The sequence below is a fragment of the Eutrigla gurnardus genome (genome assembly GCF_963514095.1).
Source record: "Eutrigla gurnardus genome assembly, chromosome: 11".
Classification (NCBI taxonomy): Eukaryota; Metazoa; Chordata; class Actinopteri; order Perciformes; family Triglidae; genus Eutrigla; species Eutrigla gurnardus.
In genome coordinates, this window is record NC_139925.1 from 4934140 (window position 1) to 4949946 (window position 15807).

Here is a 15807-nt window from a genome sequence, read left to right on the forward strand (position 1 = left end):
TCAACCTGCTGATGCCATCGATCACTTGGCTCTTAGAGTCCAGCTCTTTCTCCTTCGGCTTCTTGCTGAGGAAAATCACTGGAGACACAAACACAAAAATAGTAATAATTTATATCTGGTTTTTCTGCATCAATTTAATCCCTTTTTAAAAACATTTTTATTAACTGTTCATTGTGAGTCAGTTCCCAACTCATCCTTTACAATTGTAAAACTTTTTTTCCCAAAACAAATCATGGTGACTAATAATAATAATCATTTTTCTCCGAGGCGTACCTTTCTTGTTCTTCTCCTTGGTGACGACGGTCATGGCCATGCTGGGCGGGGGGGTGAGTTCCCCTCCACACGGCAGGCGGCTGACCTGCAGAGAACGGAAGTTACTCTTCAAGGTGTTCTTCAGTCCCACGTCTCTCTTCTCCCCCTCCTTCTTCTTCTCCGGTCCTTGCCACGTCCAGTAGTCCACCTGGAGCCCCATCACCTCGCTGCCCGAGCACGGAGAGCTGTGAAACAGGGAACGTCAGGGACGTCGGCCAAGAGCACACTTAACTCTGTGTGTGTGTGTGTGTGTGTGTGTGTGTGTGGGGTCGTACCCAGCTCCAGACAGGGCGGTGGACACGGAGGGGGATTGTGGGGGGGTGCCCCCGATTTCCTTGCCATACGGACCAGCCGATGGGGGCGTTGGGGAGGACAGGATGCTCGTGTTGACCCCCATCGCATCATCTGAGTCCACTAGAAAAATCGGAGGAAAATCAATTAAATGTTATTTATAGTGTCATATCACAACAGAAGTCATCTCAGGACACGTAACACTTTGAGCAGGACTAGAATACGCTCATGACAATACAGTTTCAAAGTCCCAACATCACCAGGAGCGTTACAGCGACAGTGGAGAGAAAACACTGCCTTAATGGGCTTTTAGGCAGAAATCTGGTGCAGCCCAGGCCCTTGGGTTCCAACTGTGTTTGGTGTTGGTAGTAGTATAGTAGTAGTAGCATTAACAGTAGTAGTAGCATTAACAGTAGTCAATGGTATCAACATTTTCATCCACTGAGTCTCAAAGTAAAACTAACCATCGTCATAATCATGTAAATGAAACAATATCGGGGGTTTCTGGGTAATTAAAAAATAAAAACACACAACACTCTTCCTTACCTGAAGTCGAGAGGCTTTGCTCCACAATCCCAACTTTCACAACCTTCAAGAACAACAAAAAAAGAAGTTTAAAACTAAATTAAAAAGAAACTGGATCAACAAGTGAAAAGAGGGGGAGACAAAATATAAAATCTTACCCCAATAAACGGCACAAACTTCTGACAGGAGTCCTCATCGGGGCTGGAGACGGTGACAGTAAAGAGGCTTTGGTTACGACAGTGTTTTAGTGTTTTTACATTGTAACAGTCCAGAGGGGCACATGAACACTCAATGGTCCTGGAGGGGAAGATGGCCGTGGCATGACCTGCACCATGTCCCATCTCAGCACAAATGGCACATGACCGGCTTTTGAGTGAAATGGGGTCATCTTGGGGGGGGGGGGGGGTTCATGTTACAATGAAGATGGATGGGAGGAACGCTCCTTACAACCAAGAGAAGACGGACTCTTATCAGCTGGTTTTAATGCAAACGTCCTCTAACGTAGCGCAGCGCTGGTTCTCTCCCAGTCTTTCATGAACCGCCAACAAACACGCTACACCCAAACAGCTGGTGGTCCAGTGGTGGAACAGGACGGCAGTCACCAGCGATCTCCACCTCGGTGCTCGACTATTATATCATTACATCACACTGATGTTACAAACTGCAAGGTAAGGATTAACGTGCAGCATCACCAGCTGTGACATAACTCTCCTAACATGAGGGCAAAAGCTATAATAAACCAATCCTTTGTGCATGTATGTATTACTTTACTTCTTTTTATACATGTTGTATGCAGATTAGAATGAGGAAAATACAACATTAATGTAGCCATGATATCAATTACTTTGCCTGATATTTAAATATTTGATTTGCCTTGCAGTCGTCAAACAAGTCGATAATATGGAGTTGATAATAATAATTATGTAGCCACTCCTAAGGGTAAATCAATACACCATTCGCTCAGCTCACTTCAAGGTCAACATGAAATCTGTAAAAGTTTGCAGGTCGTTCTAAATGAATTCTAGTCATTTCATAATTTGTTAAGATTCTAATATTGCTGGATGTACGAATCAGAAAAAAATCATTCCAATTTGTGAACATTTGGGTCGTTAAAAAGGTTGTTAGGCAAATCTTCACAGCAACGACACAAAGAGGACGGAGTTAAGGATCAAAAAAAAAAATCACACCAAACCAAAAAACGGGGGAAACAAGTTCAGGACAGAGTGCAGAGTGAAGTCACGGTGAGTATCGAGTGTGAAGAGGGAAATGTTAAAAGACACGGCAGGGAGCTCAAGTCAAATGGAGGAGAGAAAACAGGTTCAAAACAACAAAAAAAAACAAGAGTTGAAGAATTAGATACCTGATGTAAAAATCAAAATACAAACTTCTTTTCCTTGAATGCAAATCAAAAGGGAAAGGGAGGGAAAGAAGGAATGCAACAGTGTTAAAACTGCGTCATGTGTTTAGTACCTTCTGACCAATAGGAAGCTGTTTTATTACAAACGGGGGGGGATGGTTCGCTCAGACCTCGGGAAGGAAAGCAACAAGTGCACACAGAAATGCAACCCTGGTCTTAGAGGAAGAGGCCTCTGTCAAAAATAATAATCATGGGCATCAGGATAAACGTGCATGACGACTGATCGTCACACATCACAGAAACGTGTGTGTGTGTGTGTCTGTGTGTGTGTCTTGCATGCATATGCATTTAAACATCCTCTTCATGCAGTTCAACCAATCATCAGCCAGCGATATTTGTTCTCAGATCATTTCTTTGGTGAGAAAATAAACATTACTCCAAGCTCGAAATCATGCTTTCAAAGAGCACAACATCCGTGCACACACACACACACACACACACGCACACACGTACGTACAAACACACACACACACACACGCGCACACACACACACACGCACACACACACACACACACACACACACACACACACACACACACACACACACGCACACACACACACGCACGCACGCAGACACACACGCACACACACACGCACACACACACACACACACACACACACACACTCTCTCTCAAACGTAACCAATCACAGCTACTTTACCTCTTCTGCTTGTAGGTGAGCATCGCCTCCGAGATGGGGAACTGGTGGGACACGTTGGCTCCGCCCAGATACTGAACCACTCGCCCCGCTACGTCGATGTTGTCTGCAGGGAGACAGATGGTTAACAACGCGTCTCTCCTGTTTTCACGTCCGACTAACGAGCTGCAAGACAAACCCATTGCAAATGTGCAGCAGATCGCTGGAAGACCGAGCATTAATCACTTTTATTCCACTGAACTAAGGAGGGGGGGGTGCGGAGAGTAAAATGTCATTAAAAACGTGGGTGAAGTCGAGCATACGACACACAAGATGAATGGTGTGTCAGACAGGAGACCCGTGGGCAGCGACGGAGTACACGTTTGCCAGCTTGAAATGTGTCTGATTTGGACTTATTTTGACCCAATTCATCCCTTTTGTGAAAAAAATCACCCACAGGCATCTATCTACACTCTGTCCTTTATGTTGTAGACGGCAGCTAATGTCAGAGATAATAATAGGCACGGCGTGTTGGACTGTAGGTCTGGCACCTATGGGTGTAAATGAGGTGAAGTAATAGGTGGGGGATGGGTGAGGATTATCGGGCGTGTCTGGGCTGATCGAGGGAGAGTTGAGAAAAAGGGATGGGAATACGAGCTCAAATATAGATGTGAGTACCAGCAAGCAAGCTGCAATTTTAACAATCTTTGGGGTAAATATCTGAGTCAGAGTTCTGACTGTCTTCTGAAGCAGCAGGAGACCGTTTACAGGGAGGAGGAGGAGGAGGAGGAGGAGGAGGAGGAGGAGGAAGGACATAATCTAGAGCCATTTGCTACACTGCAGCAGGCTGTATCTGTCTTCTGCAATTGGAATAAAAACGTCTCTTCCTCCCATCCATCAGCCCCTGACCCATGCTCTGACCCCATTTCCGTCTCCCCTTTCAAGTTGGCTGCACATTAGACACGCATACTTGCTCCTGCAGCCCGACTCGTCCTACCTGAGGCGGGCCGTTCCGTCCTGCAGAACAGCTCCCTCCACGCCGTGTCCATAAAGATGCTGTTGAAGCGGCTGTCGAAGGAGGCCACGTACTTTGCCAGGGGATGAGAACCTGTGCAGGAGTTCAGAGGATAACTTTTAAGTCTAAAAGTGATGCTAAACCAGAATGACAGCCACCAACCAGTCAAGTTATAGTTCACATCCATGTCCAAAATATATGGTTCCTATTAGAAATGGGTCATAATTAGCATATTCATTCTTGTTTTGGGAGGTCGGGGCGACCTTCACCTTTTAAACATCTAATTCTAATAATAGGTTCATCCTTCTGGGACACGGTTTGGAGTTATGGGGTACAGCACATGTAATGTTGGAGGATTACAGCAGATGGCGCTAGATAGGGAGGCACTCAGGTGCTCGGCAGTTTTTGGCTATTTGCTCAGATGGATGGCGGACGAAAGCTTTTGTTTCTTTATTATTTAAAGAGAACAAATTGTACCTTTTTTGCTTTTACTGTGTTAGATTGTTTTTTTGTTCACGTAAAAGGTCTCCAGAGAGTCAAAGGGAGTAACCCTCCCCACAGAAACTCCGAGCAGACTGGGCTTTTTGGGAGGGAGGGGCCAGAGGTCAAACAGAGCGTTTAAGAGAGAGACTGAGGAGAGTTGCTGCAGCACGGCCTGATGGGAAAATAAATCGTTTTTTAAGCATTAAAACATGCAAACATGTTCTAGTAAATTGACCTGCATTTATATGGCGTTTTCTAGTCCAGCTCATTCACACACAGTCACAGAAGTAACATGCAAGTATGAACCAGAACAGAAGCATAACACATCCTCTCTAAGATCCTTCCAGTTACTGCAGAATTGTAATTCTCAGCCATAAAGTAGGCTACGACTCCCTACGGACGCCTCAGTGAGACGAATCAATCATTCCCATGTTCTATGGTCGCGCGCCAGCTAATGAGCTTTTCAGCAAGCGCAGGCTAGATTTTTTTTACTGCATGTATGACGCAATACGGATCTGTGATATCTCCTCTTTTAACACTCCAGGAAGAGACATTCCCTCCAGGCGTTCCAGACATATATCGCATTCGCAAGAACACGAAAACGCCTCCGTCCACAGCTGTCGCCAGACGCCGGGGCACGGGAATATGCAGCGTGGATGTCGGAGGGTGTTTGGAGTAGTCACTGACTTACCTATGGGGATCACCAGGAAGCGTATGTAACTGAGCCAGTCGGGCGTCTTGTTGGCCAGCTGCTCCACGAAGAACCTCAGGATGGTGCTGAGGTAACTCTGGTCGCCCGCCACCGCCACCTTCATCGTCGGCGGCGTCTGTGCGTTGCAGTTGCAGCTGCGAGGGTGAAGACGAGGAGGAAGGGAATGAGTAATTAAGAGGCGCAAGATGTGGGTCAGAGAGGGAGTGTGTGAGAGAATTCATGGCTCTCTGAAGGTTTATACCTCGACAGGATTTCCTGCTTTTAAAACCAGTCTTACCTTTTGAGTGAGAGCCAGATTAGGTCATGTGATCATTTGTAATACCAGGTACTTGCAAGTGTCTGCAAGTCTTTCTGAAGTTAGACCAAATATTGCAACAGCTTTAAGATCCTGATCCCGAAGGACAAAGAGACGATCAAATGAGTATAAATAAGAAAAAGTCAACTTTAGCCGAGTTGAATATCGCTCAAAAAAAGCATTAAACCCTAAAAAATTATATCAAAGCATCTTATGAGTAATTATGGGCTTAAAGATATTTAAATTGCTCTAAGGACTGCAGCTAAATGCTTCAGGATTTGAGTTATAGGTTGGTGAAGTAATATTATAACTCCCACGAAATGTGTGGAAGCTTTAAAAATGTCTTTTTACTCGGTGGCAACATTTGAGGGAAACCCCGCGGCGACAGCGCTGAGCGAGCACACGGCTCCACACGACCCCAGCTGGAGCCGACGGGTCGACTGTGCAGCAGGTGTGCAAAGAGCGGGAAAGTTGCAGTTCAGCTAGATTAAAAGGAGGAAATTGGTTTGACAGGAGCAGCACAGCCTCAGTCTCCCACTGACACGACGTCCTGAGGAGACGGCGGCCGAGACAGAAGACGAGGAGGAGGAGGATGAACTTCAGGCTTTTCGTGAGAAAACACATTCTGATAGAACGGGTTCACGGACGGCGAGCGCCTTGGCGGCGTGAGCGATAGCGTCCTGGAATGTCTGTGGCGGCGAGCCAATGTAAACACACACACAGTTTGGCGGGGAGCGCATCGAGATAACAGGCGGCGAGATCACACTTTCTCGGGTTGGCTCGTGTCATTCAACTAGGGGTGAGTATTGGCAAGAAACTCACGATACGATACGTATCACGATACTTTGGTCACGATACGATACGTATCACGATATTGCGATATAAATAAAGATAACACAAGTACCTGTATATGTACATCAGATGATATTGATCAGAGGACCCATCCATTTGATTAATTCCCATGAAATTCACTAGTATTTTGATATTTTTAATATTGAAAATAAAAGGATAAAGTACCCTGAGTGACAATGGACAAAATAATAAAATAATAAATATTGTTTCTCCTTTTGTGTCACTGTTTGAACAATGAACTGAAGAGGTCATATGCCTGCTTTTTAACCGTTTTATAACTTCACATTACATCTTTTTAACGTAACTGACTTCTTAAAAATAGCCTGCTTGTTTTAATGCACTCACTTGTAGCCTGCCTGTTTCTAATTGTACTTGTTTTAAATGTATTTGATTTTTTTTATTGTATTACTGTATGTAAAGTGTCTTTGAGTACCTTTGAAAAGCGCTATACAAATAAAATGTATTATTATTATTATATACAAATAATGTAAAGGAATATGTCTAAACATGAATCTTTTTTTTTTTTTTTTTAAATCGATCTTTGGAGTTGAAAAATCGATATTGTATTGGGCGGCAAAGTATCGTGATATATTGCCGTATCAATATTTTATACCCACCCCTACATTCAACCAGTGTGTGTGTGTGTGTGTGTGTGTGTGTTCGAGCGACTCACAATCTCTGGATGCGAGTGACGATGGTGTTGAAGGCAGCCTGGACGTCGGCGGCGGAGCAGGTGGACACGATGGGCTGGCCCTGTTCGTGGAGCAGCTCGGACACATACTGCACAGAAACACGAGGGAATTAGTATTTGGGTCTTTTTGCACTAATGTAGCGAGTACACCTGATTCAAGTGCGTCTCCTCTCTGAGACGAGGAAGACGAGCACACACCTGTCCTTGCCACTCCATGGTGTTGATGAGGATGATGCTCTCCGGCAGCCGTTCGTCAGAGATGAGGATCTGGTTCAGCTGGTCGTACACAGACTTCCTGGGAACCTTTTAAGGCAAATAATGAGAAGCGGAGAGTCAGAGCACGTTTTCCCACTGGACTTTAAAAACGTAATGTGAAGAACACACACCTGTGTGTTTACCTGCGCCATGAGTCGTGAGTCTGGGGAGCACTCGCTCTCCATGCTGCTGGTCCTGTCGCTCTGGGCCTTGGAGTTCTGCCGGTCTTTCATGGAGGTGCTGCGAGGACGCCTCTGCAGGCGGTTCTCCACTTTACTGCGAGCGGAGACGAGACGTTCATAAGAAGTTATAAGGAAACTCTTAACTAGCCCGTGAGCATACATAACGACACTATCTGGTGATCTGGAGATCAGCCGTGTACCTGGGAGACATGTGGTTTTGGGACTCCGTCTTGCAGAGCTTGCCGACAGTGCTGGTCACCCGTTCAGTGTTGACATCCCAGCTGCTCACCTCCCCCGGCCCCGGTCCTGGTCCCGGTCCCGACACGCTGTCCTCGGTCTCTGGCTCCTGAAGCAAGAGGAGGGGGGGGAGCAAAGATGAGCCAACGGGGCTGTACGAGGACAATGCTGATGTTTATCGTACAACACAGGCGCTGTCATGTCCCATCTATTACTGATGCAGGTTCTGGTGCATTCTGGATTCTGGTGTGTGTGTGTGTGTGTGTGTGTGTGCAGTCAGCACTTCAATAGCAAGAGTTGAAGGAGTCGGGGCGGGAGACAGAGAGGTGCTGGCCCGGTGAATTATTGAGCTGAGCTGTTGAGGTTGGAGATAACGTTGCGAGCCCACCGCGACAGAAGAGAAACAAAAAAAAGAAAGAATGTGCTCTCTCAGCAGGAGGGTGAGGGGGAAACACGCTTCCTGCAGTTTTTCGATATTCAGTTGGGACGAGTCGGCAGCCCGGCGCTCAGAGGGGGAGCCGGACAAGGTGAGACCGACCCGACGGCACAAAGACAACAACAAACACAAACAGCGCTCCTTTTTCGATCCTCATCAGTCAGGATTTATCCAGCATGAGGCCGCCTTGTCTGCCACTGATCCATAATGGATGACTGTGCTGTTTGTGTTGCCTGCCCTTGCACACTCCGCCCCCCCCTCTTTTCGCTTTGTCCTGGAAAAACATCTCGCATCCGTGTGAGTAAAAAAATAAGTAAAAAGGGCACCGAGGTGGAGCAGCGAGGGACAAATCTGAGAAGGAGATGCTGGAGGGTGATTCAGTTCAAAACAAAAAAGTATTCCAAACACGTACCCCGACGACTGTGTTTGTGATGCTGTCATCTTGATAGCGGGCTCCTTGCACTTTACATCTGTCCACGGTCAGAAAGTCTCCGCTCTGCAGGGTAAACACACACACTTTAGAGCATTTGAACCATGGAGGTCACTTCTTTGGCGGCCACAAATAAGAAAATGTCACGCTTCCTGATGGGAGAGCCGTGCTCCATCTGTTCAGCTTTGAGACTGACAACTCAGGATGCGTAACTGACCGATTTCACAGTCGCAGCACTGCGCAATGAGCTCAGCGAGCGTAAATAATATCTATACGTTCATAATGGGGTGCACTTGTGTGGTCAAGTTTGACTAAAAGAGTTTAAGTGCATCTTGTACCATCGAGCTTCAACATTAGATCAAAGACTTTCCGTTTTGCCTGCGTGAGGTGTTTATGAAGTTCGACTGGAGCCGTTTATTGAGCAAAATGGAGGGCTATTGCAGTCCCGAATGCTCCGGGCTGTTTTATTACAGGCTGAAATGGATTCCCAGATATTTATAAACAGCAATCCCTCTCTAACCATCAGACTCAACATGTCTCTCTCTCTCTGTCCTTGTTGTTTCCAATGGGCCATAAATCTCTGAGTAAGTTCAGGGATTGCTCGATCCAATCTTCTCTTTGAGCATATTTGTGTGTGTGTGTGTGTGTGTGTGTGTGTGTGTGTGTGTGTGTGTGTGTGTGTGTGTGCATTGATGGTGGTGGAGAGGTCATTCTGTGTCAGTCCCTATAAATACGAGAGGGCCTTAGGGGTGAATAGGGTAAGGACTGCAGCCCCCTCCCTTCACATCCTCCTCTGCAGGGACGGGAGCTGCATTGCACTCATACTCAGAATATCTTGCCTCTAGCATCGCGATCATCGGGAATCCCAGGACCACAATAAGCATAAGAGCCAGACCACCAGACGTTTTAAATGCCGTCCTGGGGAAATGCCTTTACGTAACACTGTTTACAAAAAGAAGAAGCTCTCCAGCAGCTCGAGAGGAAGACATTTATGGCTGAACAGAGGGACGGAGAGGCATGTGACGTTTTTTTTATTTTATTTTTTTTAAATAGAGTGCCTGGTGATCAACTTACGGGACACGACAGCTCTCTCTGCTGGCTTTTCTGGCTGTGTATGCTCCCAATTTCTGTCTGGGAGCTGGAGTGAGACATTCCTTCGAAAAACGGCCTGAAAACAAAACATTGAATTAGACTGATTGGACACCAAAACCATGTATGGGCTGCGAAGAGAAATAATGAAATATGTTGAAATGTTGGGGTGCAGTCATACTTGAGTTTGGGCTTGGGTGTGCTCAGGACGCTCTCGTTGTCCTCCATCTCCGGCCCGCTGTCACTCTGGTTGTACACCTCCAGACTGTCGTAGAGCAAGTCCAGATCCTCCTCCACCTCCTGGGTCTGGTCAACTGGGTCAGAGTCCAGGACCTGGACCAGACAGGACACACCATCAACACATCAGTGCACTGTAATCGGGTGGGATTTGTAATCACGGCCGTGGACGTAGGAAGTGACTGGCGCTGTGCATTAGCTAATCACTTTCACAGCTGCGCTAATGGCGCTTAAAGAATGAAGGGGGAGACACCGAAGGCTGTAAAATGAGAAAATCTATGCTATAAATACAACCCTGCCTTGGTCCTAAGCAGGCCAATTAAAAGGTAAGTGAGTGCTAGAGGACAGCTAAGGTGCTGAGCCTTGATCGGCCAGCTGCACAGCGGGGATGTATATCATAGAAGCAGCATTCAGGCAGGCTGGTGGACTAATCAGGTGATTAATGCCACTCCATAAGTGCAGAAGCTGGCAGGGAGCAGATAAACACAGTCTGTCCCCTCTCCACCTCCTCCTCCCGGCTATGTATTTATAGAGCTGCAGCCCGGCACACGCTGGCCAGCCACAAGGAAGGGATTAGAGACGGGGGACGTGATAAAAGATCACCGGGCCACCTGGAGCTTCCAGAAGCATCCAAACGCAACTCAGATAGCATCAACATCACTAGGTGGAATCACTCTCACGCGTGTCTTAGTGAAGGGACATATGAACCTAAAGGGAAGAGGTGAAAAGAGTCTGAAAACCTACACTGATGTAAACTACACACTGTTTTCACGTCAGAAAGAAGAAGAATGGGAATGATTCTAATTCTAATGGCCTCACAGATTACGCTACTAATGGACATCTAGGGGTTGTTGCACACGAATGGTTAACTTCCTGTTGATGACCTGATTACAAGCTATTATGAAGACGCTGCAGAAGCGTTTATTCGGGGGAAAAAAGGACTTGAGAGATGAAAAAACCTAAACAGGACGAGCATTTATTAGAAGATTAAGTGTGTGTGTGGGGGGGGAGTCAGGTCATTAATGGATTCTGCATAAAGGTTGGCGCTAATGGAAATGTATGAATCATACATCCACGAGCAGAGAGGCGATGCGGCCGAGCGCTTTATTATGATGCATGCACCTCTGTTGTGGTGGTAATTCCTCTCCGGTCAGGAGCACATTAACCGCAGCAATATGCCGTTTAGACGGTCGACACGGAGATTGTTTGCTGCCCCCCCCCCCCCCCCGAGGCCACTTTAAACACTGATAGGCTTCATCGCCGACTAACTGAAGGTGTCGTAACGGAAAGACCAAGTGTTTGAAGTACCAGCACGTCAATGAAAACAAAGCCAATTATTCTTTCAGACTCACCTCATCCGTTACCTTGAACCTCTTCAGCAACGCCACAAACTTCTCCTTGAAGTTAGGTTGCTGTAACAGAAAAAAAAGAGGAAGAAACCATGGAATTATGAGAGAAAAGAAGGCCCCGAAGAAGAACTGTCATCATTAAATACGCTTGACAGCTGGGCTCGGGCTTATCAGTTCTCCCAGTAACCGTCCCGCTGGATTACTCATTCACAGCCACTCTATGTAAAGACCATTATGATCAGTCCAGTGAACCCACAGTGTTCATTTACGTGCTCATCCACATCGTCCTAATGGCTCGGACAAATGGAGCACAGTGTGTGTGCTTCCCTTAAAAGGCTTGTACAACAGCAAACGCAGGTTTCTGAGTTATTCTCTCCGTCAATGATTGGCAACGTGGTGGAAAAGGAGGCAACCAACCCTGGTCATGGACGTAGTCCGGATCATTTTCCTCCGGGCTTTCTTGGGCTTCCTGACCTCGTCGTCTTCATCGTAAAGATCCTGGAACACATGATGATGAGATATCTGAACATTTTTAAACAGTGGGCCTACATTTTCTACCTGCACACATTTATTATGTATTTCTTTCCTTATATAACATATAACAGCATGTTCAGTCGACTAATCTTGTTCAGCCATATGATATTTTAATGATCGAGTTTCTGAGATGCATTTAATTCCGTGGTGTGTTTCGGATTTGTTTGCATTTCCTGGCACCGACCTGGCCGTGGACCGCGTCGTCGCTGGCTTCCTGCTCCGACGAGTAGCTGTCATCGTCCTCCTCAGAATAGTTATCCATGTCTGGGGAGCGGTCTGGAGGCACACGCAGGAAAAAAACATCAGCATTATATCAGGTAGCATTACACATCCTCCCACAGACACGACTTTTTCAGAGAGTGGTGATGACAGAAATGCCGTTTCCATGGCGAATGAATTAATTCCATGGTCACCGACTTCTTATTGCTGAAACTTCTGAAATTGTCTTTTGGAATAAATCATGACTAGAGGAAGCAATTTTGTTGCTTTAATGACATTGCAAAATCTTTGGATGTAAATGTTGATTTCAGTTTCTGTGTGTGGATGAAGCTGCTTCATTCCTCTCCTATTCTACACAGTTCTACACAGTTCATCAGTAAAGAATTGCTTTGACTACTTGCTATGAATAATGAACAAAATCTAAAGGCGATGCAAAAACATTTTCCGTGCACGTAATTAAATGTGCTCGCCGAGATGTAATGAAAGTCTTATTATATGCAAATGAGATTCGAGGGCTCTTTCTGTGAGCCGCGTCTCTCATTCTGATTAAGTTTTAATGACATTTCTGTGGCTGAAGTTTTAACTATCGTTTTAATGTCAGCCAAAAATCCTTCGGGTTTTGACAGCAGAGGACGGATCGGGGCGATTGGAGGATCCTCTTGTTCTTAAAGGCCAATTCTGACTTCCTTTATGGCCTTGAATCATCCCACTCTATGCTCTTAGATGGGATGGATGTTATTAAGGATCACCGTGGAGGAGAAAGGCGCAAGATAAACATCTTCCCTTCCCCTCGGTGTGACACTAGTATAATATTTGGTGCATGAGCTCATCTGTTATGTTTGAGCGGCCTCCTTAATAACATCCAGAACAGCGAGGGATCGGCGTAGCAGGAGGAAGGCGTGGAGGCCGAGTGGGGGCCAATACCTCTCCCCGTCCTGAATTAGAACAGTGTAAGGTAATAGGGCCCTAAATCTTCCCGGCTCTCAAATCAACATTACAACCATAGCTGAAGAGAATAACATATCCTTGGCCATGGGCTGGGTCGGGATTAATGGAGTTTATTCTGTCCTCGGTTGGGAAAATCAGAGCCATGTGGAAGGAGGGAAGAGAGAGAGGCCTGGCAGGGAGCGCTGGCTCCGGGGCGAAGGCTGAAATTAGACTCGGTGTGAGCGGGCAGCGTTGGTCTAACGGACACACCCACATGGGGGGGCGGGAGACCGGGAAGGGGGTTCGGCTGCGTTCTCACCTGAGGTCTTGGTCTTGCGGCCAGCCTGGCCGCTCCCGTCCTCGTGGTCGATGGGCTGGCTGGACAGCGAGTACACGCTGATCTCCGCCACACGCACTGGCGCCTCCTTCACGTTGCTATGGAGACCCAGGATCTGTCCTCCGTCTGTCGGGTGTTGCATCACCTGGACGTAGGAATATCAACATTGAGTCTATCGATGATAAGAACTCAGCTCTGAACCGATTTACAGAAGACACTTTAGTTTGATTTCATCCCAGCAACGCTCCTAATTATATCTTATGTCTAAAAATCAAGTCAGTTCCTGCGTCTATCAATCTGTGGAGCCTCGTCGAAGCAGACGGAGCCACTGAGATGTCTTCAACAGACGGGAAGGATGGAAGGATTTTTATCTCTCTTTACGGAGCCAATAACGACACAACGGAGATCGACACGGCTTCTGTTACGCCGCTTCACGCTCGCGGAGATTTACTGACTGATTACAAGATGACAGCTTCGCCTATCTCTGAGAAAATCTTCAGGAGCACAATGCCACCGTTCCGTCCTGAAATGTGTAAAAGAGAGTCGAGCCAATTTGCTCACATCATCCAGTCACACAGCAGAACGCGTTTTCAATCGGCTGCACAGGGAGTTGGCTCGTTTTCGCTCAAACACTGGCAGCTGTGCACTCGAACGCCGCACGCAAAGTCCAATAAGCGACTTCCGCCCACATTAATGCCCCGATACATTCAGAACGAGGGCACAGGAGAGTTTACACCACAGCAGATGACAACATAATTACCCAACAGGATCCAGTAATGGACCATCGAGCCTTATTCACACAAGTCTGTGGGCTGTTTCACTGCAGCAGGCATCAAAACAGCACAGCAGTCGGAGTGTTATTTTAAAATGCAATAAAGCATTAGTCTTGTTTTCAGATATCGGTCAGTTCTTGTCCCGGGGGCTACTGGTGGAAAATCACTCTGGCTGAGCATGAATGTGTGACTCTGATATCTCTGTCTTCATCTGCATTTCTCTCACATACAAACTAATTATGTCCTGAACAAGGCATTTTAATTAAGGATGAACGATATGGATTTTCTTTCAGCCGGTACAGATACCCGATCACTTCCTGCTTCTCACATTTCCGTATCGAAAATCAACAAAACACACACCTGAGGGTATGAACCAAACCAAAATCTACCTGGCATCTCTACCGTTAACAATCCAGACACGTCGATGTATTAAATACTAAATACATATAAGGCTTTATAGAACCGTGCCGTGTTAAATTCACAGCATTTTGGACACGCAACACGTTCAATATTAATTAACTTTGAACAAACATTGGAACGGCGTTCTGGGCAGCAGCGGGGGGTTGAGTCAAGCATGTCGTCTGCAGGGGGACTTTATGAGCCGCAGCTCACTGACTGCAGCTCACTTTCTCTGTTGGAGGCTGGATACTAATGTTACATAGATGCTGGATATTAATGTTACAAGGAGTCAGAATCAGACATGTCAACACACGTTATATTTAATAGTCTCTCTAAAAGCTCTATTTGGGCTGCTCACCACTGTGTGACATCACATCCCCTTTAACCCCAAGATGGTGCTGCGTTACCATGGCTACAACACTTCTCTTGAAGGAAAATATCACACACCGCAGCAGAGAAGTATCACCTTACTAATAATTAGGGGTGGGTTAAAATGGGGTGGCAATATATCACGATACTTTGCCACCCAATACAATACGATTTTTCAACTCCAAAAAAAAAAAAAAAAGATTCACGTTTACTTTATACTTTTTCATATCATTTTCAATATTTATTTCAGTGAATTTCATGGGAATTAATAAAATGGAGAGGTTGTTTTGAATTAAATAGTTTTGACTCAATTTGTCCTCTGATCAATATCATCTGATGTACATATACAGGTACTTGTGTTTTCATCTTTATTTATATCGTGATATCATGATACGTATCGTGACCAAACTATCGTGATACGTATCATGAAGTTCTTGCCAATACTCACCCCTACTAATAATACACAATATAATAGACATTTTAATATTTATTGGACTTCTATACATTGTGCATCCCTCATTTTAATTAAACTGTATCTGCTATCTAAAAATAATCTTTTGTTCAGTGCAACCCACCACAGAAGTACACCTGCTGTGTTAAAACACTGGAACACATTGATTCTGCACAGTGTTGCAAGTGAATGAGCCACAGAGTGGTGCAATTAACAACAGCCAGCCGTTTCAAAGTGTGAGATTGCCGTTAACTTTGTGGACAACGGTTGCTGAGACAACAGGCCGCAGCAAAAAAGCTTAAGAAAATAAAGGCATCTCGATGGCCCAGTGGTCAAACAAGCAGTCTGACGTAA

The 15807-nt window shown here is 46.0% G+C and overlaps 1 protein-coding gene across 2 annotated transcripts in view; it reads right to left on the bottom strand.

Annotated features, from left to right (window-relative positions):
- The window catches only part of LOC311020638 (phosphofurin acidic cluster sorting protein 2), a 46141-nt gene that overhangs the window by 2267 nt on the left and 28067 nt on the right, over nucleotides 1-15807 (bottom strand). Inside the window, exons 5-24 of one of the 2 annotated variants that reach the window (XM_084020800.1) lie at nucleotides 13444-13606; nucleotides 12163-12254; nucleotides 11862-11942; nucleotides 11448-11507; nucleotides 10040-10191; nucleotides 9844-9937; nucleotides 8752-8835; nucleotides 7867-8012; nucleotides 7628-7760; nucleotides 7428-7532; nucleotides 7212-7318; nucleotides 5371-5525; nucleotides 4179-4289; nucleotides 3206-3308; nucleotides 2489-2521; nucleotides 1287-1329; nucleotides 1150-1192; nucleotides 588-726; nucleotides 274-497; nucleotides 1-78 (exon numbers count right to left, since the gene is read on the bottom strand). The exon at nucleotides 1-78 is cut by the window's left edge and continues 36 nt beyond it. In XM_084020800.1, the coding sequence (XP_083876926.1) occupies nucleotides 1-78; nucleotides 274-497; nucleotides 588-726; nucleotides 1150-1192; nucleotides 1287-1329; nucleotides 2489-2521; nucleotides 3206-3308; nucleotides 4179-4289; nucleotides 5371-5525; nucleotides 7212-7318; nucleotides 7428-7532; nucleotides 7628-7760; nucleotides 7867-8012; nucleotides 8752-8835; nucleotides 9844-9937; nucleotides 10040-10191; nucleotides 11448-11507; nucleotides 11862-11942; nucleotides 12163-12254; nucleotides 13444-13606 (2146 nt within the window). The remainder of the gene's footprint in view (nucleotides 79-273; nucleotides 498-587; nucleotides 727-1149; nucleotides 1193-1286; nucleotides 1330-2488; nucleotides 2522-3205; nucleotides 3309-4178; nucleotides 4290-5370; nucleotides 5526-7211; nucleotides 7319-7427; nucleotides 7533-7627; nucleotides 7761-7866; nucleotides 8013-8751; nucleotides 8836-9843; nucleotides 9938-10039; nucleotides 10192-11447; nucleotides 11508-11861; nucleotides 11943-12162; nucleotides 12255-13443; nucleotides 13607-15807) is intronic. The other variant, XM_084020801.1, reaches the window with a different exon arrangement.